Source organism: Pelecanus crispus, chromosome 2 (assembly GCF_030463565.1).
Source record: "Pelecanus crispus isolate bPelCri1 chromosome 2, bPelCri1.pri, whole genome shotgun sequence".
NCBI lineage: Eukaryota > Metazoa > Chordata > Aves > Pelecaniformes > Pelecanidae > Pelecanus > Pelecanus crispus.
The window spans coordinates 23,821,907-23,847,208 of record NC_134644.1 but is presented as its reverse complement, the minus strand read 5'-3'; the positions used below and the strand labels follow the sequence as shown (position 1 = coordinate 23,847,208).

The 25,302-nt window shown below is 39.1% G+C and overlaps 1 protein-coding gene across 2 annotated transcripts in view; it reads right to left on the bottom strand.

The window, feature by feature from the left end:
- The window catches only part of RSU1 (Ras suppressor protein 1), a 114,924-nt gene that overhangs the window by 75,906 nt on the left and 13,716 nt on the right, over positions 1-25,302 (bottom strand). For both annotated transcript variants that reach the window (XM_075705558.1, XM_075705559.1), the window contains exons 3-7: positions 24,361-24,411; positions 8,389-8,509; positions 4,599-4,717; positions 2,997-3,079; positions 2,612-2,726 (exon numbers count right to left, since the gene is read on the bottom strand). In XM_075705558.1, the coding sequence (XP_075561673.1) occupies positions 2,612-2,726; positions 2,997-3,079; positions 4,599-4,717; positions 8,389-8,509; positions 24,361-24,411 (489 nt within the window). The remainder of the gene's footprint in view (positions 1-2,611; positions 2,727-2,996; positions 3,080-4,598; positions 4,718-8,388; positions 8,510-24,360; positions 24,412-25,302) is intronic.

Here is a 25,302-nt window from a genome sequence, read left to right as displayed (position 1 = left end):
ATATTGTGCCCGTTTCCCTGGTAAATGAACTCATTGCTGTCCACCTGAACTAGGCCAGTCAAAAGCCTTCAGAACCTTTAATTATGAAAGTGATAATGAGAGAGGAAAGATTGTTTACATTAGATGGAACAGCAGTACCTCCAATTAATGCAAACAGGACCCGCTCATTGAAAAGCTATTTATCCAACATGCTCAGCACAAAGTATTTGGATAGTTCTCCTTACATTATAATTCAATTTTAAAAATTTAGCAGGGAGAACTCAGACAGCAGATAAAATTGTTTTTCTCTCAGATGACGACTATGGAATTAGCAGTCCATTCATTAGGCTATAACACTCGCATACCACCTTTCCTTGGCAGACTTTAAAACTGTCTGCAAAAGGGCCTGCTTCTCTAAATTGTCCTAGTTTGCAGAAGGGAAAACAGGGCTGCAGAGATGAAGTGACTTTTTCTAATCATTCAGCAGATTCATGCTTGCCTGTGGCCTGCTCCTACCTGGCCTCGGACAAGCCCTCCAAAGTCCAGCCTGGTGCTCCATTTACTAAACTCCGTTCCCTGAATGTTTGCCTAGATGTTTAATAAACAAGCAAGAACATTGCTTTGCACAGTAAATATGCTTGTAAGTTGCACAAGTTACAAATCTAGACTTCAGTGTAATGTTCTCTGGATATATACCCCAAAATCTAAGCCATTTTAAATATTTGATACAGTTCTAGTGCTACACGTGGCATAGACTGCAATAGAAATTACGCCAACCAATCATGAATGAGGATCTTGAGTAAGACCATAAAATGAAACACTGGTAAATTAATACATGAAGAGGAAAGGATAATTTATAGAATAGCAGTTGAATAATAAAGAATGGAGATGACAAGTGCTTAAGCTGTGTTGATGCACCTCATCCTGATCAGGTGGGGCAAAATTACACAAGTCCTTTTTCTACCAGATTGTGATATTTTTCTATAATGCAAACAAATGCTAACTAAAAGGAGAAATGCTTCCCTTGGCCATCCTGAGTTTTGTGGGTCAGTGCAAAACAAAGATCAAGAATTTTGTTACAAACATTTCCATTTGGTTTGGACAATGATGGTAAAACCATTTAAGTGAATGTGCTGTTATGCTTGTAAGGCAAGAGCATGTTTAGAACATTTAATTAGCCACAGAAGGTAGTTAGACTCAGTGCAGCATTTAACTTCCACATTCTGGAAAAAAACAAGGCTACAATTTAGGAAGCTACAGAAAAGTACATTTACAGATACTACACGCTTCTGAAATGTTACTGCTGTTGAAAGAGGCTGTATAAATAAATATGACTTTGACAAAATGCTAAAGTATACCTGTGTCAAGGAATTAACACCTGAAATTAAGGAAACAAGAGCAACTTTCATCTACCAGTGGTGAAGAAATAAAAAAATACTCAGCATCATGTCGCCCAGAAGGGTGATAAAGGCAAAAAACCTACAGTGGGTAAACAAATAAAAGAGCCAAAAGAAACACCTTCCCCCACCTCATAGCAAAAAAGCAGACACTTCCCTTTGCTGTATAAAACAAAAAGCATACATTGCAGACTGCCACATTTATGCATACAGCTGCCACATTCTCTAATGGGTCAAAGCAAGTTCTTATGACAACAAATAATTTTGCTTTATCATGCTACCTTCAATCACTATTTTTCTGAGTTTTGGGAACTCGGAGTACAATTTGGAAGGCACTAGTAGAAACAAAGAAATTTCTCTATGTTAGCAGTCCACAATAACAAAAAACAAGGAATAAACCCAGTGTAACATGTGTTCCAACAACAGGGAATTGATGCAACTACATTATTCCCAACAAAGATATTTTATGACAATCTTTAAAAAGTTCTGAAACCAAATTCTGGCTTGGGACAAACAGGCACAACTTCTATTGAAGTTGATGCCCCTCACATAAAATGGAATACTGCAATACAAATTCAGCAAAATCAATACTTAAGTTTCAAAGAAAAACTCTACCTTACAGGTTGAAAGCAGCCACTTGTAATCATATTTAAATGGCTAATATCGTAAGTTCAAAGTACATGAACCAGTTCCACTGTTTTAAGTGAAAGAGCTGTCAACTCACTAAGAAAGGTAGGCTACTGAAACAGAAAAATGAAAAATTATTCTAGTTTAGCTATATTTTACTCTAGGTTGATCAAACTTCCATTTTTACAGGAACAGTCACAAAAAAGCCACTTATACTGCTGTCATTTTTGCTTAATACAATTTTGGCTGATCCAAACAGTATTCTCAAAACCCAGCCAGAGACAAGAATAACTTTGCAGACCCAATATTTATGATACCTTCTATAAAGCAAGATGCTATATACAAATTGGCAGTCAGGTGCACTAATACACAATGAAAACATAACATGTAAAAAACTAATAAAACCAAACACACATCTTCTGGCCCCTCCTGCATATCCAGTAGGAGTGAAAAAGTGAGTGTTTCTCAGGGGAAAGTAAATATTAGCAGCAGTGATGACTTAAGCATTATCATTTCCTAGAGTTTAACAACTGGTTTCATTTCAGAGGAAACACAGTGCATCATTATCATTATTACTCAAATAAATAAATGATCATCCATAATCTTACCTAGTTCTGGGGGCAGCACAGTAAGACGATTTCCCTGGATATGAAGTTCCTTAAGCTGAGTGAGCTCACCAATTTCTTTAGGCAGTGATATCAGGTCATTGTCTCTAAGACTCAGCTAAGAGTGAATATAAAGTAGTCAGAACAATTTTCGGTTTCCATAAAGCAGCCTAAACCAGAACTCTACTCCTTCTGCCCCCACCTTTCTCCTAAAAACTCAGTTCTTCCAATTTATTTACAAGTGTCTGCTAGTAAACAAGAAACAGTTCCAGGTGTAGTGGTATATTCCTGCAAGCATACCCTACTACTCCTCAAATTGACTAGATTCTATTCCTACAAGCATTGCAAAAGTGAATTGATTTTCCAAGAATTTAGATAAATTACTTACTATCTGCAACTTTGTGAGCTTCCCAATATCTGGCGGCAGGATTTCAAAATCGTTGTCACTTAGATAGAGTGCACGCAGGGTGGCTGCAAATTAAATAGCAATATATAAACAGGGTGGCATATAACCAAACCATTTGAGGTCTAATCAATAAAAGGGAGTCAGGTTTGATTAATAACCCTGACTCGGTGAAAAGCCTTTGACATACCCAGGGCTCACAATAATAACAAGCAGGTTAAACTTAGATTTACTGGCTTATTGTATTGTTGGCGAGTTCAGGAAAACATCTATACTCAAAAGGACCAGCACAATTAACAATTTCTGCAATAGTATACTCTGGCAGGTTCTGGCATACAGTCTTAATGCTCAGCTGTCAGAATACAGTCATTACTCTTTATTACCCCCGATTCTTATTCATTATATCAATTTGCATCCTCAACAAACATAAAAAAAAAATTATCTGAGTTTTTTGGACAACTACACATCTATGTTAAGCTCTATAGAAAGCACAGCCTAACACTGGGAAAGAGACCTTGAAAGAGAGCAATACAGAAGACTCAAATTGTGTAATTTGTAATTTCCATGCTTAGTCTCTATGAATTTCACAGAAGAAGAGATGACCCAGCACAACCATGTAGCTTGCTATTATTGAACAAGCATAGATGACAGTTTAGAAAAAAAAAAACAATAGAAAATGGAGACTCACAAAGAACTGTTGGGTGCAGCGGGAAGGAAGGTGGTCAGGTCAGCAAAAACTCTCCTCCCCACCAGAGAGGGGATCCCATTTCTCTTACGCAGTCTTCTCCTCCTCCTCTTTTCATTACATGTGACCATTTTTAATAATGCTGACTTAAAAATTTCCCTTTGCCAGGTTACAATCACAAAACCTCTCAGACAGCGGCACTCCTTCCTCTCCCCTCACCTGTCACTTTTGCTGCTAAATGCACTGATCCTGAAGTCACTTCAGCATCATACACTGAAAAGACCACTAAAGTAGCAGAATCACTGAAATCCAGAAAGTGCCAGAATTCAAGTTGCTTAGGCAACCATAGTGCAGCCCTTTTGCACATATGCATTACAATACCTTTATTTTAACTCTCTGAGTGTGTATTTTTAACGTGTGCAAAGGTCAGCTTAGCTCTACCATTCCTGTACCAAGCTTTGTAACCTTAGCATATTTTTAACATACTGGTCACTTCGACATCCACAAGCTGTTAAAAGTATTTCAGTAATGAACTATCAGGAACACAACTGTTTCTGGAGAGAATGCACAACAGTTGCCTTGTGAAACAAGTTTGTCTTCCCTGAGGCTCACAAGCTTCTGTGAAGTTTTAACTAAGTATGGGACCTAAGGAAATATGACTTAGAAGAAAACTAATATACCATTACTAACCAAGTCTTCTTGTGTCCAATGGTGTCAGGTGACTGTATATCAGTGATAAATATTGCTGAGGTATGTAGAAATATTCAAGATATATTCAAAGAAAAACATAAATATCAGAAAAAAATTCTGTTGGAGTTTGGTCTCCATCAAATAAATTTCAACTGCAGAAATCAAAGCACCATATCATGAAGATTTGTAGAAGATTTAGAAAAGTTTCTTACTCAGATAGAAGAAGTTTCCTGGTAGAGAATTTTCATTTAAGTTGTTGTAAGTCAAGTCAAGAACCTCCAGAGCTGGTAAAGAGCCAAATCCCCTTGGCAAGGTGTTTAACCTGTTCATGCTGTAGGTGAAGAGGACAAAACAGAACATGACATCAGTATTCACTTCATCTGGTAGGAATAATACAGGCAACAAGAGTTTCATTCCTAAAAAACATAACCTACACCAAAATTCCCTTTCATTTTATTTTGAAAAGGGCTTGATGCTACAAGATACTGAGCAAGCCTTTTGCAACATAGACCCTTTTCAACTCCTACTCTCATAAATATGCCCAAAACTTATGCACTCGCAAGGGATCCTGTCTGTTATGTCAATCAACAGCCACACCTGAAACACGAAGCAAAAGGCAGAGAGGTGCCACAGTGCTATGCCCAGCTTAAAGTGTGCCAGTGAGCAAGCTGGTCCTTGGTGGATGATCTGTCTTCTAGGTAAACTACAAATTACCCCTTTGCACAGCATCTTTACCATCTGCCATTCCTCCATACCACATAGTTCTTCACCATGGTACCAAATACAATGAGGAGTACCTCAACTGCATGGTATTTACCTTCATTGATAATTGCTGCTCAAACCCCTTCTTAAGAACAGCAAATTTGTGTCACTAGCTAACTATTTATGCGTATGGAGCATGAGGTAAATGGAATGTCAACCCTCTGACTGATGGAGGCTTAGTTTAAATATAGCTTGTTCCACCAGTCTTAGAGGGTTTAGAATACCAGTTCCTACTGGCAAAAGCCAGAAGAAGATGGAGAAAGCTAACAGGAGAAGAAGGTTTCTCTGATAACCTGGAGCAGACAAGCTACAGAAAACGCAGTAACTTTTCTCTGATCTCAAAGAGCTTGAATGAGGGGATCCACATAATCACTAGAGCTGCTGCAATGACAAAGACAGACAAGGAGCTGGTGACAGTATTCATAGCGCCTTACTGTTTTTGTACAAGCTACAGCTCTGGCTGCTTATCACAGGAACACAAAAGAACTACCAGCCCATTATTTATACTGTCCCTAGTGTATGTACACCAAACATATAGCTTGTCTGTACGGATCTTGCTTCATTTGTCACCTGGGTTTAAAAGTGGAACAAAGACAGGCATCTTCAGGAAGAGCACGTACAGGCAGCTATTTTGAAGAACTGGATTTTATTCTTATGATGGGAAACAATCACGACCTTTCACATGTTGTCTCTAAACATATTCTTAATTTGACTCTCCTGACACAAAAGTGGTAAATAGCAACAGCTACAACTGAAGTCAGGAGAAGACAGAATGCGAATTTATGAAGAGTGATGTAATGCTAAAAACTATGAAAACTCAAGTCCAAGTATTAACAAAGTTGGGTACCCAAAAATAATGACTTTTGGCTCTATTCTCTAGGGCCTGCCTTCCCCTCCTCATGCATTGTCTGTCAAACACTGTGCTATACTATGTGATAAATACTATGAAAGACACCTATAGAACGCTTAATAAGCCCATCTTCTAAGAGTCCTTTGGACGCTGAATTAAACACAAGAGCAGCTGCACCTCCAGACTAAGCATGACAACTACACATGCAACATTTCTTTTACTAACTCTCAGATACTAATCTCACTTTTCCTCTCCCACTTTTGCATAAACCAGACCCACCAGAACAAGAACCTTCAGAGATCAGCTCTCTGTAGCTAAATTCTGAATGAAAACTTCTCCTCATCCCTGATGAGAAGTCCTACCACAGACACGCACCTCTAGTATTACTGTTGCAGTAGTAGCTATTAAAATACAGAAAGGAATTCTCCACCATTGTTCCTACAGACTTGTCATTTCTTTTACAGCTGTTCTTCATTATTAAATAGGACTAAAGAAAGCAGCTCCTTTTCCACTAGTACAAAGAGTAAAGTGCCCCAATGGCCTTCCCTTTTGCAAGCAAGGAACAGGGAGAGGAGTGTTCTCCCTATTGACAACAGGCAGAATGATATCTATTTTTTGGCATGGAAAAAGAACCAGCTGGAATTCCCTGCCCAGCACCATTACGCCTTGCAGAAGTTGAAACACTGAGCTTGTGCCACAGAAACCATGCCACACCTGCCTTTCAATTTTTATTTTTTAAGCTTTCATTGCAGCAGTACACCTTCCCTCTTCCCACCCCACTACTTGATTCTTCTGCACCAAAATCCTCCCAAAAATCATCCAGGCTCTTATTCAAGCTTCCCCTCTCCCCCAGAGGGTTGTTTTGATGCCCTGTGTGCATACATGCACTGCAGATGACAAGAGGGTTTTTGGGCTCCCCCACCACCAGCCCCAAACTATTAGAGCAGAGCAGTTTCCCCTTCGCTGATTCCAAGGACTTCTGAAGCAGAACCCATTTGCAGAACTAAACCTGTGGCTGTAAGAATACGGGTAAGGAGGGGATTAAGAAGGAAGAGCATTTAATCTACAAGATCTTGGACCACATGACACACAAAGGTGGCAACTGTGGTTCCAGACCTAAATGTCTGCTGGTCTTAACTGCAAGTGGCCTTTTGTACTACGTTAATAGAAAAAAAAAAAAAAAAAAATGTACCGGAGACCAGTACTTGAACTACAGAAACACTTGTCACTGCTTCAATCCATAGAAAGAGCCCAACTTCTTTCTCCCTCTATACACTGGAACACTTCTACATGCCATTCCAAAATATGGCTTTTAACAACCAAGGCATATAAAATGCTGCTTTTCAGAGTAAATATTAATTCATGATCAAGTCCAGGTTCAATCAGATATTAGGATGTGCTAGAGATCTAAAGTGACCAAATAAAGACCAAAGAAGACAGATCATGAAAACATTTATTGGCATTCCAACAGTTCAGGATGCAATTCAATTATCCGCACTTTACAAAAGTATCTAAAAGGAGGATACACAGAGCCTAGCCAAAATAATTTGGTATTTAAAATAGTAAAAAAACCCTCTGTTTAAGGTGTTCAGAAGTTTGAATTTATAAAATACAAGCATTCTTTCTATGAGACACGTATAAAGCTAAAGCTTTAAAGTGTAACTACTTTCCTAAGTAGTTACACTTTAATATGTCCAGTTAGTTTTGAGAAGGTTCTGTACTTCACATTTACTTTCTTAATAATTCAAGAAAGCCTTCTGCAACTGTTGTTATCATAAAGTATCACCAACTCTACTAGAATATGGTATCTAAACACTTAACAGAAATGCCCCTGGCTCAAATTCAGTCAATACTAGCTCTCTGAATTAAATGCACACCACATTTAAAGATTTGCTGCTTCTTTTACAGGTTTAATAGAAATTTAAATTTCTTTAATGCTGAATTTGGGACTTTAGAATTAAAATCCTAAATTGACACGGAAAAGTGAGTATTTGGTTGGGTGGTTTTTTTTTGTTTGGGTTTTTTTTTTTAAAAAAAACAAAGCAGAACAGAAAATAGAGCCTGACTCTTACACAGCAACCACAGAATTAAGAGACAGTTGCTAGGGAAGTAAAATTCAATAATTGTTAAGTTTGACTTCAGTATTAAATGAATGTGAGTTGCTGTTGCCCTTAAATGGTTATCTGTGTATCAGAATAAGTACCTGACCACTTAACTATCTGATTATCCAGGACACTAACTAAACACTCTGAAGCCATAATTGCCAAGTTACCATCACAAACACTTTCAAAAAGAAACTTTAATAGCAAAAAATAGGAAGTTCCAGTTTCAGTTGCGACAATGTTTGACAGCACCTCTGTTACAGCAAATTTTTGCATTAAGATACGCACCCAAGATTCAGGTGTTTGAGTTTCTGAAGGCTGCTAATCTGTGTAGGCAGCTCCTCAATCTGGTTGTTGAAAAAGTTGAGCACTTCTATGTTTCTCAGGTCTGCGATGTTTGCTGGCACAGCTGTGGAAAAGTTTTCACAGTGAGAGACTGCAATTACAGCAAGCTACCTAGACTATAGATGCTCTACTAGCACCTGTCTTTTGCTCCATTTGTACAGTGGCCGATGGTAGAAACAGCATCTAACAGCTATCGCAATAAAAGCAAAGTTTCTATCGAAGAAATCTCATATCTGGAATCTGTTCTCATTGCTGAGAGCAGTCACTTTGTACTCTTCAGAAAATTACTACCAGTATTGCAAGATTTTTTGACTAACAAAGACCATTGCAGAGAGAATGCTCTCATAGACTAACAGAGAAGCAGGGCTTCCTCTGTGTACATGTAGCACACACAGGTCTTGAAAGAGCAGAACTTAAGAGGCTCAGATCATGTCATTATTTGAGTGAAAAAAAAAAAGGGATGATACAAGTAGTTACACTAAGATAACAGTTTTATTAAGGGTCTTTAATAGCAAACATGAAATAAAAATTAATTTTTTAGCAATGGCCCATTCTGCTTACTGCTTAAGTAATCTAGTATCCAAGTTCTTGTCCATTTAAGATTCAACAAAATCTACAAAAATTTAAGTTCAGCCCTAAAAGATGAACTGTTCAGCCAAGCCCATTTTTAGTCACCTCCCATGAAGGAGTAACTGATCAATACACATACATGGTTACATTGGATTAGCAACAAATCACTACCTGGCTATTATCTAGAAACATGAAAAATAAGGCAGAAGCACGATATGAATATGCCTATGCAGATGAGGTTAAAAAGCTATTCAGATTTGCATCTTTTCCCCCTTAAACTTAGTGAGATTTAAGCAGACAGCTGAGGTTTACATAAAAGGATGTTGGCAAATCACCTGCACTGAAGCTTGCACCTGTGTTCAATATTCACCTTGGTTCAGTCTCAACTTTGACTGCATCAGGAACCCAGAGAGTGCACATCTAAATAATTAGAAGTTTTTATGAGGCCATGATTTTCTTTTATTTGTTGGCATGAGGCAATCTCAGTCTTAAAGTGGAGTCAATAATGTTTACAAAGCAGAACATTATAGTATGTCACATTTACTAGATTATAAGCTTAATTACATTGTGAACAATAACAGGATCCCTAACACTCTAATTACACTACATAAATATTACTGTTGAGGGTCATATTCATTGCAGGAGATTTTTAGCAGACTTTTTTATAAACTCATTAAGGCAAATCTGAATATTTAAAAGCCCTCCCTTTGTGGTATTTTCCAACTGGTCCATGCATATCTGTCACTCGACGGCAAGAGTTACGTGCCTTCAGAAAGTAAAGGGTAATGGACTACTACTGTTGCCTTAAACTATTCCCTAACAGAAGTTAACTGAGGATTTTAATTGATATAATTCAGCTGTTTCCAGCCTAAATATTTCACCAGAACAGTAATTACCAGTATTAAAATGTTTTCCTTTCAGAAATTAGACTTTATAATTTGACTTTGGTGAGATGCAATGGACCGGCAAACCATGTTTCTGCCTACTCAAACATATACTATATTTATGCAAGACTAGGAATCAGGAGTACTAGCAAATACAGGTTTTAGTTTAGTCAAAGCCTAAACAATACAGAGACCAAATACAATTCTCCCGAAGTTAAACCATTGATGCAATTAATAAAAATTTGGTATGAAGGTTTTGGCATTCTGACAGTGTAATCTCTTACACTCTCCTAGAAAAAATAGTGCAACTTAACATCACAAGTTATGCTAAATGCTCTATTGTGGAAACACTGAAACAAGAGCGTGACATTCAGGAGGCCAGACTTACCAAACCTACAGTCAGCTTGGCTGCCTATGTGTCAATTCTGTATTTCCATTATTGAAGGCTGAACACCATCACAAGATGATAAAGAAATTACGAAGCTATTATCCAAGACACTGAAAGTTCTCAAAGGCAACTAAAAAAAGTACATCTAACACCAAGGACAATACTATCACTACAAAGACAGGAAGCCCATAAAACTTTTTTGATCTTGCTGTGAGGTCAGACTACAGAAGCAATTTGTTAGTGCTACCCTCATGTGAGGGAAGTCAGCAATACCTGACTGACATGCATTTCGCTTGAATCGATGTTAATGGGCACCTGACATTTAGTCAGTCCTATTCACAGCAGATTTAGTTACCTAATGACCTCTTGCATCATGGAGTAACAGCAAAACTGTTCTGCATCTGTGAACAGACAACAAGATGGGGACAAGTACCCTCCAAGCAGCCTGACAGAGTCCAAACATAAGTGACATCAAAGCAAAAAGCTGGACCCAGCTACTGAGCTACTGTGATTTAGTGTATGTGTCCTTTCAAATACTTGTCCAAATCAGCTTGTTTCCCTCTTAAGAATAAATGAATTCTTAAGCTTGTACCTCACTTCTGGCTTAAGCGAGGAGACTGTGAAGGGATGAAAATCATTTCAAGGAAGAAGGGGAACAGCCCTCTTAGGAAAAAAAACACACACAAACAACAAAACAATCAGAAAAGCCCCATGAAACTACCTGGAAAACGATGACATCTAGACATCAAGATACAAAGAAAATGGTTTCCAGGGATTTGTTCATGAAGGTTACACTTACACTGAAGATCACAGCATCAAAGGGAACCCTGGTTTCAATGGGTTACTACACAGTTGAAGTTCTCTAATTGTACCTACTCATCCATTTGCAAACACGGGGCAAAAACTCCCATTGGCTATTTTATCAGAGGTTTTTAATTTGGTTTTCTTTTGTCAGAGCACGGGTGTGAGTAAGTGTCCCTAGTGAACAATAGGAGCTGTGTCCTTGCACACTGTCTACTAAGTTTCTGATATATCTGTATAATACCCATATACTGTATTTCATGTTGTGAATCACACTTTGGATACTTTATATCATTATTTTCTTCAAGCCAGATTAAAAGCTGCATGGGTAAGCAGGCTGAGATGAGAAAAGGACTAAAAAATTAGCAAAGGATTTGGATGAAATACTTTGTGTCTCATGCTGCTAAATCAAAATAAAAAGCCCCAATCCACAATTGTATTTTTTGGTTTGGATGGAAGGGCTGGAGGTATTTTGTGAGAAGGAAAAACAGAAGAGTAGCTCAAGACCAGGCTTGTGATAGGGGAGAGAGGACTTTTTCCTGTAACAGCTTATTTTCTGGTTCAACAATTCAGATTCATTTGTAATATGAATGAATGAATGCTCTCTTGGATTCAAAGAAAAACAGAAGACCAAAATTAGCTCCTATACTAGTCTTGTAGCTGAACTGCACAGCTTCAGTACCTTCAGGTCTAAAGATCAGCAGTGGTCAAGCAAGGTTGACTAGGCATATAATGTTCTCTGTTCTGAACTTTACATGACTTAAGTGCATCCCAACTACCATCCCACTGTTATGTTGCAAAATTCTTCCCAGATACATAGCAGACTGCCAAATACCAAGAAATTCATGTTCTGGCAATACCAAACTCCACTCGAGTCACCTTCTCATGATGAGTGGTGAGAGTGAACTGTCAGCATCCTGGTTCCATTCACCCACATATTTACAGTACGATCCACAGTGTCTTAACAACTCTTCTAGGACCATCTGCTGCCCAGTGTTATTAACAACTAAACTCCCCCTCAGCAAATGCTAGTAAAATTTGGCAGCCCAATGCCTTTGCATTCTCCTGTGAAGCTTCAGTCACATCATGAAGCCCCATTCATATTAATTCTCACTTCACAAAACCAGGAACAGCTTCCTTCCCCTTGTTTAATACTGATTCACTATGACAGCTATAGACTTCACCTTGATTTCAAGAGCTTGGTTGAAAGCAAAACAGAGGTCTACAGGCTGCACACCAAGGAGTAAGAGGACTTTGTTCATGCTCCTGGAAATAAGGATAGGCAACTTGTTATACTTCAAAGCTTTTAAACCAAATATGTTCTTTTTTGCCCTGAAGTTAGCGGCAATTCTTTAGGAACTAAAATATATTCTCATCAGAGCAGCCTTTCACTCAAGGCAAGTTATTAAATTTTATTCCTACATAAGCAGCAGCTGTTCAAAAGTTCTGATATGATTTCCAAAACATACACAAGAAGGATTAAACACTACTATTCAATGCCTATGTATAACTCCACACCTAAGTAACCTGGATCTGGACGTTAGTTCTCTCTCCACATCAAGAACCAGAAGCCAACGCTAGGCATCTACCTTTACTAGAGGTCTGATGTTGCCCTCTGTTGAACAGATACTGGGTTAGATGGACCTTTTATCCAAGACAGCTATCATGTAGAGAAACATGCTAAGAACATTTAACTCAGTTAAAGCAGCTTGGAGTTGCAAGCGTCTCACATGTAACCCTTTCTTGTAAAGCAGAATATCAAGTGGTTCTCATACCGCTACTTCGTACTGACATCTGGATCCAGCTGCTTTTGTACACCCAACCTCTGACAAAGGAGGAAGAACACAGAAAATGAAAGGTGAAAAGGAAGTGCTTTTTTTCCCCCTCCAGTTCCACTCTGCTGCTCCTTAGTCATTCATCTAGGTTTCAATACAATTTCTCTTGTGGTGGCAGGGCCCTTGACACAGCTGAGAATGCACAGGCTTTCTGGTAAGTGTCTATTTCTGCAAATGATCTCCAGGATTATTTCTCTTAAAGCTTCTGTGGAGCACTGGAAAACAACAGGAATCCTCACAACTTTAAAAGTAAACAAAATCAGGTGTTTGCAAGATTACATCTCCATTTGCTTTTCATCTAAGATGAAATCTAGTCTGGTTTTTTGTATTTAGTAGGTACCAACATTAAATCAAACATTTCTAAAGACACTCTTAATAAAAAAAGACCCATATAAAATTTCCTTTACAAAATAAAACTAAAATAAAAAACATTTTAGACAAGGAAGCTCAGATAAAAAAAAAAAAACGTGACAAGAGTCAATAAACCACCCAACTGGACAAGTAAAATGATTTTGTAAAAATATAAGTCTCCATGAGAGGAATATATGGTATGTAAACATTTCAATTCATGTATACCTTAACACTGAAGGTTCAAAATAAACATTGTCCCACTGTTGCTTGGAAAACCACATCTATAACACCTGCCTCTTCATAAAGCTGTGCACAAGCAAGCATACAACCTCCTCAGTAAATATGATTCAAACGCTACAGAGAACCTCCCATTGAATTCAATGGGTTTCAAATCGGACATCAAGTGAAATAAGAATTTTAATTACTTAAAACATGATTAGTTTCTTTGGCATTCATATCTTTAGAAACTTTAAGCTGCAGAATCCCTGGTTTTTTCAGAATGTTTCTTTAGTTAATGAAGTAATTTCGCAGTACCTAGTACTACCGAATGTCATGTTCCTCTAAACCTTTACAGGTTCTAAGGGAATATTTATCCAGAAGAGCTATTAAAACAGCACTACTTGTCAGAGAAGAGATTTATAAGACTATGCCAGTTTCTCATTAAACTGTTCCACTTAAAAGCTGACCAAGAGTCATACAGAGTGACGAGAACTCAATACAGACCTTTGAGAGTGCTATCAGTCCATTGTAGATCGCAGGTAAGGTTTGCCTGCCAAGAGCAAGAACCTACTTCTTTAAGCCTAAAGTAAAACCTGTGGGCTATACAATATAATAAACCCAGTTCTGCAGACTGTTGCTAATCCAGTTAGTGTCAACAGGAAGTTTTCCTGAGTAAGGATCCCTTAGAGTAAAGGTCATAAAGACACGACATGTTACTCACAGGGAAGAAGAATTTAGAGTACCAAATATATAATGCATTCTGTGCGTCCAATATAACTGTACTCTTAGAGCTACAGTCATGTTTAGATTGATTTGACAAGGGTTCTGTTACTGAGAGAGAAGCAATCAGCTTCAACAAAATGAAAGAGGAATTAGCAGAGGGAGAACACAACAGTTTTCGTTTTAAATATTCATAGGCATGCTGATATCATACTTGGCAGTTAACTGGAGAGAATCTTTATCCCAAGTGAAGCATACTGTACTTAATTTACACATTATGTAGTTCCAAGTTTCCCCTTTTGCCCTCCTTCCACTCTCTTCCAAAGATGGATACTAACCTTCCTCACACTGAAAACATTAAAAACAAACTTGTCTCCTTAATCTTCAGCTCTTTCCAGAAACCAGCAGAGTTCATTTTTGCAATTATCCACAGAAGCACTGCAGTTACGAAAATGTTCTTATGAACATGTGTAAATTATACTATAGCTCACTGATGTGCTACCATGCTAACAAAACAATTTATCAATAAACAGTTTTAATTTAGAAGCCAGAGTCTAAGGAGAAGTGCTGTGAGCACAAGAAATGCTGAGAGGAGACTGGGAATCAAGTGACATCTAGTGAAGACAAGGGACAATTCTGTTCTTCTCTGAGAAGAAAGCTTAAGATGCACTTCGGAGTTTGGAGAGAAATACTAGAAAACAGGGGCTGAGTTTAGGAAGGGATTACTAGGTTGAAAATAAATCACCTAACAGCAAAGAACTGAAACTACGCCAAAACAGCTCACAAAAATCTGATGTTTGTTAGCTTTTTTTACAGCAGTAAGGAACAGTAGTGTTCAAGTGAGAATGGGTATAAAAATGTGGATATAAACATGCCCCGTCATTTCTACAAATAATTTTGAAGAAAACAGTATTAGCCAAGCTTTTTGAATTAGTGTGACATGCAAGTACTGTAGTGGACCACAGCATCTTCAGCTGCAATAACTGTTTTGAGGAGTGCACAGTTCAGCCAAGATGCATTGCTATCTTACTTTTATGTCAGGAGAAAAAAAAACCCATGTGGTACACCATGCAAAAAGTTGAGGAACACAGGCTATATCCCCTTGTTATAGGTCACATCATCTGTATGTGTTGATATTTCAACAGCAGGGAATGGTTAAGAAAAATAACTTCTGCAGGACTAAAGAACTTTAGCTGAGTGTTGAATTGAGATTTATTATTAGGCTTCCACCAAATGCAATTGCAAATGGTCTCAGTGAGTCTCCTTCAGGTGTTTAAGGTGTGTAAGCATGATCTTTTCAGAGTCTCTCACTACTGGACAGTAGCCGGCTTTAGTTAAATGAAACCAGCTGAAGTTCAGCAAGTTCACCTTCCCCTCCCTCAATATTCTCTTTACGTCAGTCTATTTAACATGCTTTCTGCAGGTTACAAGAGGGAGTAACCAAAGATGCCCTGGACACCAGGTCTTATAGAATCATAGAATCGTTTAGGTTGGAAAAGACCTTTAAGATCATCCAGTCCAACCATGAACCTACACTACCAAGTCCACTCTAAACCAATCTTCAACAGATACTATAGGTTACCCCTCCCAGGTCAAGGTCACTTCAGCCTCTTACTCAGCAACACCGACCTACTTGGTGTGCTTAGCAGTGCTTGTTTACAAAATCCTGCATTCACTGCAAGTATCTGAAAAATAGTCCATAATTTCAGTTTGCTTTATTGGACAGTATTAGTAGTTTACACTTTTTATACCACTGAAATGTTTTTAAGAACTCCTGTAGGACTGTTTTTCATTACTGCTTGGATCAACTGACTCTTCCTCCCATTCGGCATCACAGCCCATCAGACACCAGTCTGTCCTCTAAACACACAAACAGTAAGAGGTTGCAGTAAAAAAAACCTCATTCCTCAAAAGCAAAGTCAGCACATGTGTTTACACATGTTCTTATTCCAGCCCTCAGAGCTGGGAATGGATTAAACTCCCTCCTAGTTTGGGCTCCCTATAGCCAGTACTTAAAGCCACTTCTTTGAGTCTGTATGGTGCCAAGTCCTCCCCACGCCTCTACATTAGCTGATCCCAAGCTTCAGCTGATTATACATTTCATTTCCAGCTACAGGAGATATTCCTCCTAGACAAGAGAAACCACATTACTACAAATTGCCCATCCTCAGATAAAGATCAGGAAATTATTTCACCCTAAGGGTTATTTCACTCTATTTTTGACACAGGGCACCAGTGGAAAAAGTAAGAGGCCAGATGGGTGAGTGATCTGAAAGAAAACGCTGTGGTGTTATCCACTTCAAACCAACACACCTGATTACTAAAAGAACAAAAAGAATACATGGAAAATAGAGTACAAACCCAAGTATACAAAACTAAATCCAGTTTCCCCTCAATCTAGACCAAATCCACCTTCTCACCTCCATCCTTCAATATTAGCAACAAAAGAATTCCACTCGGCTTGTTAGACAGTAAATTGTTTAAGATGATACAAAATTAAGCTCTTTAATGAAGTGAGTTCACTTGCACAACATTCACTAGCTTTGCAAATGCCAACTTCAAAATAGGCTATAGAGGATTTCCCATAATTTTACATTACAACCTGTACATACACATGGAAAAACATCACTTACATGCGGCTTCCACAAAAGAAGTACAGTTATTTTAAGCCACTAGGAGGTAAGTGAAGACACAATAAATTTGTACTAAAACATGTCAGAAAACATTGAGACTTACCAAAAAGGAGTTAATATGTTTGCAGATGCCTTTTAATAAGAGAACAGCTTCGAAAGAACTACGTTAAAGACAAGCGATTTGTGTCTAGTGCTGTATTTAGTATGCACGCTTACTTATGATGCAAAACTGACTGTTGCCATACAGCACAAACTTTGACAATTTAATTTATGCAGAGACTGGGGTAGTTTCAGCATGCACTCTTTATATCATTACAGCACAAAACTCTTTCATAAATTATTCTGCTTCATTCTCCCAAAGCTTCTTATAACCAAAATTTATATTATTTAAAGCTAAAATGCCCTACCATCTGTACTTTCTCAGAATCAAAGGTTTGGGTTTTTTTCAGGGAGGAAAAAAAAAGCTAACAAGGTATTTAATCTAAACATCTGTGCAGAACTCGGATGCCACAAATTTAGTAAGGCATATGTATAGCGATCTCCCCTTTTCCCTCCTTCTCATGTCCCCCTGTGCACTGCATTCATAAAGAGATTTCCCTTTAGAGATCTCTGCACCAAAAATGGGAAGTAAAAACAAATCAAAATATGCAACAAAAATGAAAGGCCTACAGTTAAGTTAAAACACCACTCCCAAGCACAGTTGAGAGGCCACTGTCAGGCAGACGTCCTGTGCTTTGAACAAACCCTAGTTTCACTATGCAGATAGCCTACTTGCACCATTTTGGGATATATCATGCCAGTACAACAGTGTGGAATGACTTTCCAGAAGGAAGCAGAGGAGAATACAAGAAGCAACAAGGAGTAAAGAGTATATGGGCATCTAGTTCCCTCCAGAAGTCAGCAAGTTTGCTATATAAATAACCTGATACTAGGCAAAATGCAAAGTGTCAGACAATACCAGTGGGAGACACCATAACACATTTCAGCAGTCTGGAGAAGACAAAGCAGCTAGACTGAGAAGGAATTCAGGACAGACAGATGCAGTGTTGCTAACTGTCTTTGGACTACCTCCAATACATCTAGGTATACACTACAGCCAGAAAGGTGACTTATAAAGGAGGTGGCCTAATGTAAGGATGACATCAAGGGAACTTAGCAGCATATTAAGTAACATCAAGGACACCCTCAGGAGGGTTAGAAGAGATGAAGGGACAAGCTTCTGTGCTGGTCATGCACAGAGAGCAAAACAATTTGGAAGGAGATGGTAGAGCAAAGAAGCAGTAAGCTGTGTGAGCAGCAAAAAAAGGAGAAGAGTTTTCAACTGGCTAACTGCTCTGCTGGAAGAAGGCAAAATGCACAAGGATGATAAAGGGTGACCATGTGGCTGTCAAAGGCTGTCATGATGAATGAGAGACAGGTACTCCAACAGGATCAGAAAGTTAACTCAGAAACAAAATCACCACAGAGAAAGGAAAGGACTGAAGACGAGGAAAGGATTACACCTGAGGATCAAGAAAGAAGCAGTGGAAAGAGCAGAGGACAGTAAAGGACAGCAGCTCAGAGGAAAGGGAGAGGAGGACAGAGAATGCGACATCAGGTAATACAGGGCAGATTTCAGAAAAAAAAAATTGTTCCCAATCTCTCATCATTCAGACATTTGATAATATTGGGCAAGGAATCAGAGCACGAGAGCAAACTGATAGAAAAATCGTCAGGAGTGAGCTATGAATAGCAAACAACTTTTGAGGACATTTAAAGGCAGCACAAGAGTATGGTGAAGCTGGCGAGCACAGGATCACCTGAGGTTAAGGAGACTGAGGAGAATAGCAAAACTAAGCTGCTGTTCACTACTACCTACCAGGCAGACTGAATTGCTACCAGTATAAGCGTCTTCCCACCGAAGAAACTGCTAAAGATACTTAAACAGTGACCTCTAATGGACGAATCATGTAATACCAGTATTTCTACTGATGGCAGAAACACTCATGGACTCCAGGTATGACCGTCCGGATGCCACAAAAGCTCTACTCTTTGAATAGATTCTCCAAATGATTACAGCATCAATTAATGTATCAGGCAGGTAAGTCAAATAACTGTTACAGTAGTTACAAGCCATCAAAAACTTACAGCATATCCCAAAAGTAAGTGGAAATAAGACCTGTCAAGTTGGCAGCGCAACAGTTGCACCCATACTGATGGCCAGCACTCGTACCTGTTGTCAATGCTTTCAATCCCAGCCTGCGTTCCAGTCAGGTCTTCCCCTCTGTGCACTCCTGGGTTGGACTACTGTTAACCTGAGCTTCTGAAAGCTTTTCAAGCACACTTCCTATTCATGATGCAATACAGGGATTTTGTTAAACCTCACCAGCATACCAAGTAAGGATATTAATTGTGACTATATTAGGATGTGAAATTTTGTACACACTTTTAAGTAGCTGGAGAATACCTTGAGTTAGCCTAGCTATCTAAAGTCTAGAAGTTTCAGTACAACTTCATACTTCATGGCAAAATAGTTCACAAAAGCTGCTCTCCAAGTCAAAAAAAAAGTAGTCAGGTAAGGCATAAGCCACAATACATATGCTCAAATAGTCTTAAATGTTTCCTTTAACAAAGAACATTCCTCTATTGCTAATTCTACTCCAATTGTTGCTCACTTACAGATCTAGTGGGATAAGGGGACCAAAAGGTGAAGCCTAATCTACCCTGCTGACTTCAGTTCAAGCCTGCAAAAGTACTTTCTTTTCAGTTAAAGGCAGCCATTTGGTGTTCTACTGCAACCAATTCTTAAAAAAGCTAAGCCCTCAAGACAATGTGATACACAAACCCTATTTCCAGCTGGATACCCCACCCCAGCCCCCCACTCATCTATTTTACAGTCTCTCACAGAGCTCCAAACCATTCTACTTGAAACGACATGGGGCAAGCCCCAGAGTAGAAAAGACATCCAAGCTTGGCAATATGCCTTTCCTCTCCCTGACCTAGGTTCCCTGGACATCCCAGTATTCTACAATTCCCAACTGTCCCCCAGAACTGTTATGACACCACAAACTCTAGCTGAAGATGTTTGAACGAAGTAGGACAAAGCTTGGTTTCAAGAACTTCTATGACAATTCCTTAACACGAAACTCCAGATGCCTCGTGACACTCCAAACCGTTGGAAACCAAACACAGCAGAACACACGACTGGCACAGCCACCCCACAGAGCAGAAACCTAAGCAGCAGCATGCTGGCTGGCCCTGCAAAACATGCAGATCTACACCAACACCCGAAGTTCACTTTCATCCTGCACAGGGGTGTCAGAAAGAGCAAGTGGCCAAGACTGCTGCAGACTTTGAGATAAGTTAGGTTCCACTTGAACTTGGGGGAAGCAGTCCTAAGTAGAAGTGCACAAACAGTAGAACTGATACCCATAAAAATTATTAGTTGCACAGAAGACACAGAAACAATATTTGTGATTGACCAAAGTGATCAAGCATGATTTCTACAGAAGTATGTCCTGTGGTTCCAACTCCCTTCATACCCCTCCAGCACAGCTACCCTAATTCCCTACTGCTATTCATGTCCTATTAATGATCCCACTGAGCAGGAGGTGAATGCCACCTGTATGTCCCCCAGCTCCCATCAAACGGCATGGAACAAAGACAACTTGGTCACATCTACCCAAATTAATCCACCACACCATAGGTGCTCTGCCATAGGGCAGAGCTCTATCATTCAGCCACTCATTTCCACAAATTTGAGGAACATTTGTCAGGACTTCCATTCCGTTTATTTTTATGTTAGCCAATGGGTTCAAAAGACACCCGGGTCAGGATCAGACAACCTATGCAGGCTAACAGCATAAGGATGACTGTCTTTAATTTTGCTTCTCATTAAATCACTAAATGATGGAACAAAAAAATTCCAGTGCAATATGGAGACACTGTCCCATATTGCAAAAAACCCAAATACTCACTTTCTCCCTCTGCTTTCAACTGGATTGTCACAGGAGACCCCAAAGTGGAATCATCCCAGGTTTGTCACACAGCAACTGGCTCAACAAGACTGCAGAATTGCAGTTTATGTAATTCCCCCTAGAGTTTTGCTTCTGATTTTGAAGCACAAAAACTTCTCATCAAGCAGCAAAGGACAGGCTCAACTGTTTCAGAAGTTACCTGGAACAGAAGCAGTCAGTGTAAGACTCTTCCATTAATACAGTACCAGGCAGCTGGAAACAAATCCAGCCTAATATCCTCCAGAAAAAAAAAAAAAAGAATCAATGGGGATTTGAGTACTTTTGGTAATGAATGATTTACAGCCATGTAAACGCACAAGCACCAGCAGTATGAATGGCATACTAGAAATATCAGCAAAATCATGCCACAAAAATATTCTAAGCAGTGCGATGGATTTAATAGTGTGGTCCTCATACTTGCTAATGAAACTTTACTTACTTTTAATAGAGTTTGCTGGCAAAAATATGAACTATGGTTACATAAAAATATGCATATCCAGTTTTTACATGTATTTATTCTTCCAGATAGACATATTTACTCTAAACAGCAGAAAAAAACAGCAAGCAGAACACTCATTTAAATGGCAGAAAACTAGTAGAAGATGCTAATATGACCTTAGTGTAGCATGTCAAGTGTCACCGCCACCACTTTCCTAGTCATTTTAAGAACAATCTGCTAAGACAATTAATTACATAGCTTAAAAGATTAGGTCAACAGTGTCAAATATGAGAATATGAACTTGAAATTTAGCCTTTTAAAAATGTGTGCTGTCTATTTAAATGTCCACATCAATTTGTGAAAGAATAGTAAGTTTCAGACTTGATTACTTAGCTCTCAGGAGAAGCAGTGCTTTTACCTTCCCATAAAAGAAACCCAAACATAGCAATTAGAAATGCTGACAGAATCCCTTGGCTGAGAGAACAGATATAGTTGCAGCCTGATGATCTAAGGGCTACTTTAGAAGAAAGCAGTAATTAAAAGTTCAGATTTAATATAACACAATTTTAGCGTAGTGGCAATCCTCAAACTGGTATTTTGAAAACTAAAACTGCTTTAAACAAATGGTGTAGTCTGGATTTTTCTTGAATAGTTAAACATCCTTCTGGGAAACCTCTTATTACCATACCTTTTTCCTCCCTCAGTCAGGTCTACAGCTAAGACTCATAGCTAGGACATAGGTTACTTACGTAGCTTTTAATTCTGGCGCTCATGCTCAAGTATGTCACCCTCCCCAGGCTCAGTTCTCAGACAGCCAACTTTACCGTCATTCAAGTCTCCCTGCAGGAGTTTCAGCCTGTCTTCTCTTCCTCAGAGCAAGGTAGGTATCTGCTGCCTGCCCAGACAGCTGTGTGTTCAGCTGAACTCACCCTTTAGCTATGTTTAAGATTCGTAAGGTGTCATATGGAAGAGATGATTAAGTCCTTGGAAGTCTGTTAGCTTTCGAAAGTCGTAGGATTTTTACAAACCCCAGAGAAAGAATAGTCAAGTTTTCCAAGAATAATGCTTACAACTTATTTCATCCTTGTGCCAGGTAAGCAGTCATTCAGACAGAAGATACCAGAGCAGATAATGGGCACCAGAGAGAAGTTCTGCCTGGCAGCACTAGGTACCCAACTTTGGACAAGTCATCTGACCTTATCACACAGGCAACAGACAGAGGTGTGCAGAATGAACTGCTGTCTCAAGGTGCCCGCGACCCTCCAAAAGCTGCAGAGAAATCTGAGGTGGTTGGATAGATTTAACTGCCTAGCTTTTAGGCAGCTCAAGTTCAGAGACAGGCATCAACTTGCAGTCACCTGAGGGAACACAAAAGCCACCAGCTGGGTGGCCCTGTAGCCCAGCTCCATCAGTGGCTGATAACAGATGCTAGGTGGCAACATGCCCAAAGCAAGTTTACCATAATGCTTTCCCAAAACATTCTCTCAGCTTCCAGCTACTCATAACTTCATGACCTTCTTAAGTAGAGGTAGAGCTGTGTGCTTAATAGCAATGCTTACAATTTTCCCTTCCTGAATTTGTCCATGAATTTACTCACTGGTCATCATTTACATGTTAGGTGGCTGAAAATGCTGGTCATATTTATAAATAAATTGAGATTTCTTTGAAGACTACTATAAGGACAAAAACAAGTAGCAAGATGCCAGTCTAGAGGACACTACTATCAGAAGCAGGGCCTAGAATAACTAACTCGTACTTCTTGCAGCCACTCACATAGTGCCCATGCTTTGATCTATCTACTTCAAACCCTTTAAGCTACGCATTAAGTACCCAATAAACTGCATCCAGAGAAGAAGTGTTTGTGTGGCAGAATCTAAGAATATTTCCATTTTTTCCTCATGCTTAATCCTCTGCAAATGCTCAAAGCCTTAAAGCAAGATTTTTGCATTAATACATATGTTTTAAGTAACACATTGTACCTTACAGCTCATGCTGCAAATAGTTTAGAATTCAATAGATTTTTATTGTTTTTTTTTTAACCCTAGCCTCAATTTGTAAAGCTTTTCTTGGGTATAGCCTGGTACATGCTACAGCACCTGCGCAGTCATCTGCCCAGCACCCCCCCCCCTTTGGTGGTTCCATTCCCCTGCCCATTTCATGCATTCTTAAATTCAGTTCCAAAAGGGAAGGACTGTTTGAGACAGAAATCCATGTGTGTACATGCAGAGAGCAGACAAGGACAAGCAGAACATCAACAAAACCAACACTTCTCTTCAGAAGATGCACAGTAACAAGGACCAGACGAAACTCACTGCTTTTATTTCAACAGCCAAGAAGCAGGATTGTTTGCACAAGACACTGATGGGTAAGCCTGAAATGTTCTCCTACAAAGAAATAATTTCTTTTGCCTTGCAAAAGCCAGTCTGATATCTGCCTCCACTAAATTAAGTCTCATGTTTATGCTGCTCTCATGACATGCTGTTCAACAACCCCTCACTTGAGGGCTTCTTTACTATGGGAAGCAGGATCCACAAGGTTATAACTGAAGGTGGTGTGTACAGTACAAGCAATACACAACTTACACTCAAAAGATTTTTTTTTTTTTTGACAGAAGTAGACTGCTTGACATTCATGTTGGCCTTGCTCAAATATGTTTGGTTATAGATATAGTGCGGTTGAGTTGTAATTTATTTTCACTTGCTTCAGTCAAATTCGTTATCCATCTCCTAAAATGCAAACTGTATCATTTCTGATACAGTTTAAAAAAAAAAAAAAATCAAAAGTCCTCACCTAAACATAAGGACTTCAGAGCTGTGGTAGGGAACGGATTTTTGGCTGAACTGGTAACAAGACTGAGAATTACAGATCTTCTGGTATGTGGCACATTTGTATGGAAGTTGGAAAGGCATGTTGAGCACAGCTGCTAAGTCACATCCTCAATCTCTTTATTTTTAATAAAGTGCTTCACCAAGAAGCTCTATTTTAAAAAAAAAAAAAAAACAAAAATCAAACTAGCAGTGTCATGTTTGCAATATTGCTCAACTGCCTGTAATCATGTCCGAAAACACGAGTATACTTACTTGTAAGCTTGTTGTGACTCAGAACCAGCTGCGTGATATGAGACAATGTAACTGCAAATGAAGAGAGAAAGAAGTTAGGTTTACAGACATGGCAACTGAGAGCTTGTATCTATTTCAGCTAAAAAAAGATGCAAGTTAATCTCTCCCCTCTAGTAACTCCAGATTCATATGCACTGCCACAAAACACAAGACAAGCTCAAGACTTAAGGACATATCCAGCCACTCCTCTGCCCCGTGACTTCACATTTCTGTTACTGCAACACACACAACGTAAGCAGTAAGTACTGGTGCCTCCCAGCAGAGGTCTGGCTCTGCGCACACATAAACACCTTTCTCATTTCCACCCTTTAAACCTTTCCCAAGGAAAACCTGATAGGGACTCCAACATTTATCCCAACAGGAACACATGCCACGTGAGCAATTATATTTCCACATGTTCCCAGTTCATTATCTTCAAGTCACTGCTAGATTTAAGTCCTAAGTACCAATGCATTTACAACCTTGCACCCATAAAGCACACTAGATTAGTAGCATTTTTGTGTGGCAAATGGCCAGGTGACAACACACAATATTAATTCAAATTAATTGAATGATCTGATTGATCCAAGCCCCTCAGATTCCACCTTACTGAACAAACGAGCGAGGGGGCACAAGGCAGCTACAGAGACTAGCACTCCCCCTGCACTTCATCATCCTTTACATTTCTTCTTGCCTACTTCCACCTTCTACACCACTACTGCTTTCCCTAGAAGCTCCATAGCCTACAACTGACAGCATTATCTGATCAGAAAAATACGCTAAAATAGTCAGAGGAGAAACTCACGCCTTGAAGTAGTTCTCAAATATCCTCCTCCTTGTAAAAAGTTTGATATACCTCATTGAACTAGAAAAATTGAGACATTTTCCTCCCCTACACCTTTTTCATTGCTTCCAGCGTAGCCT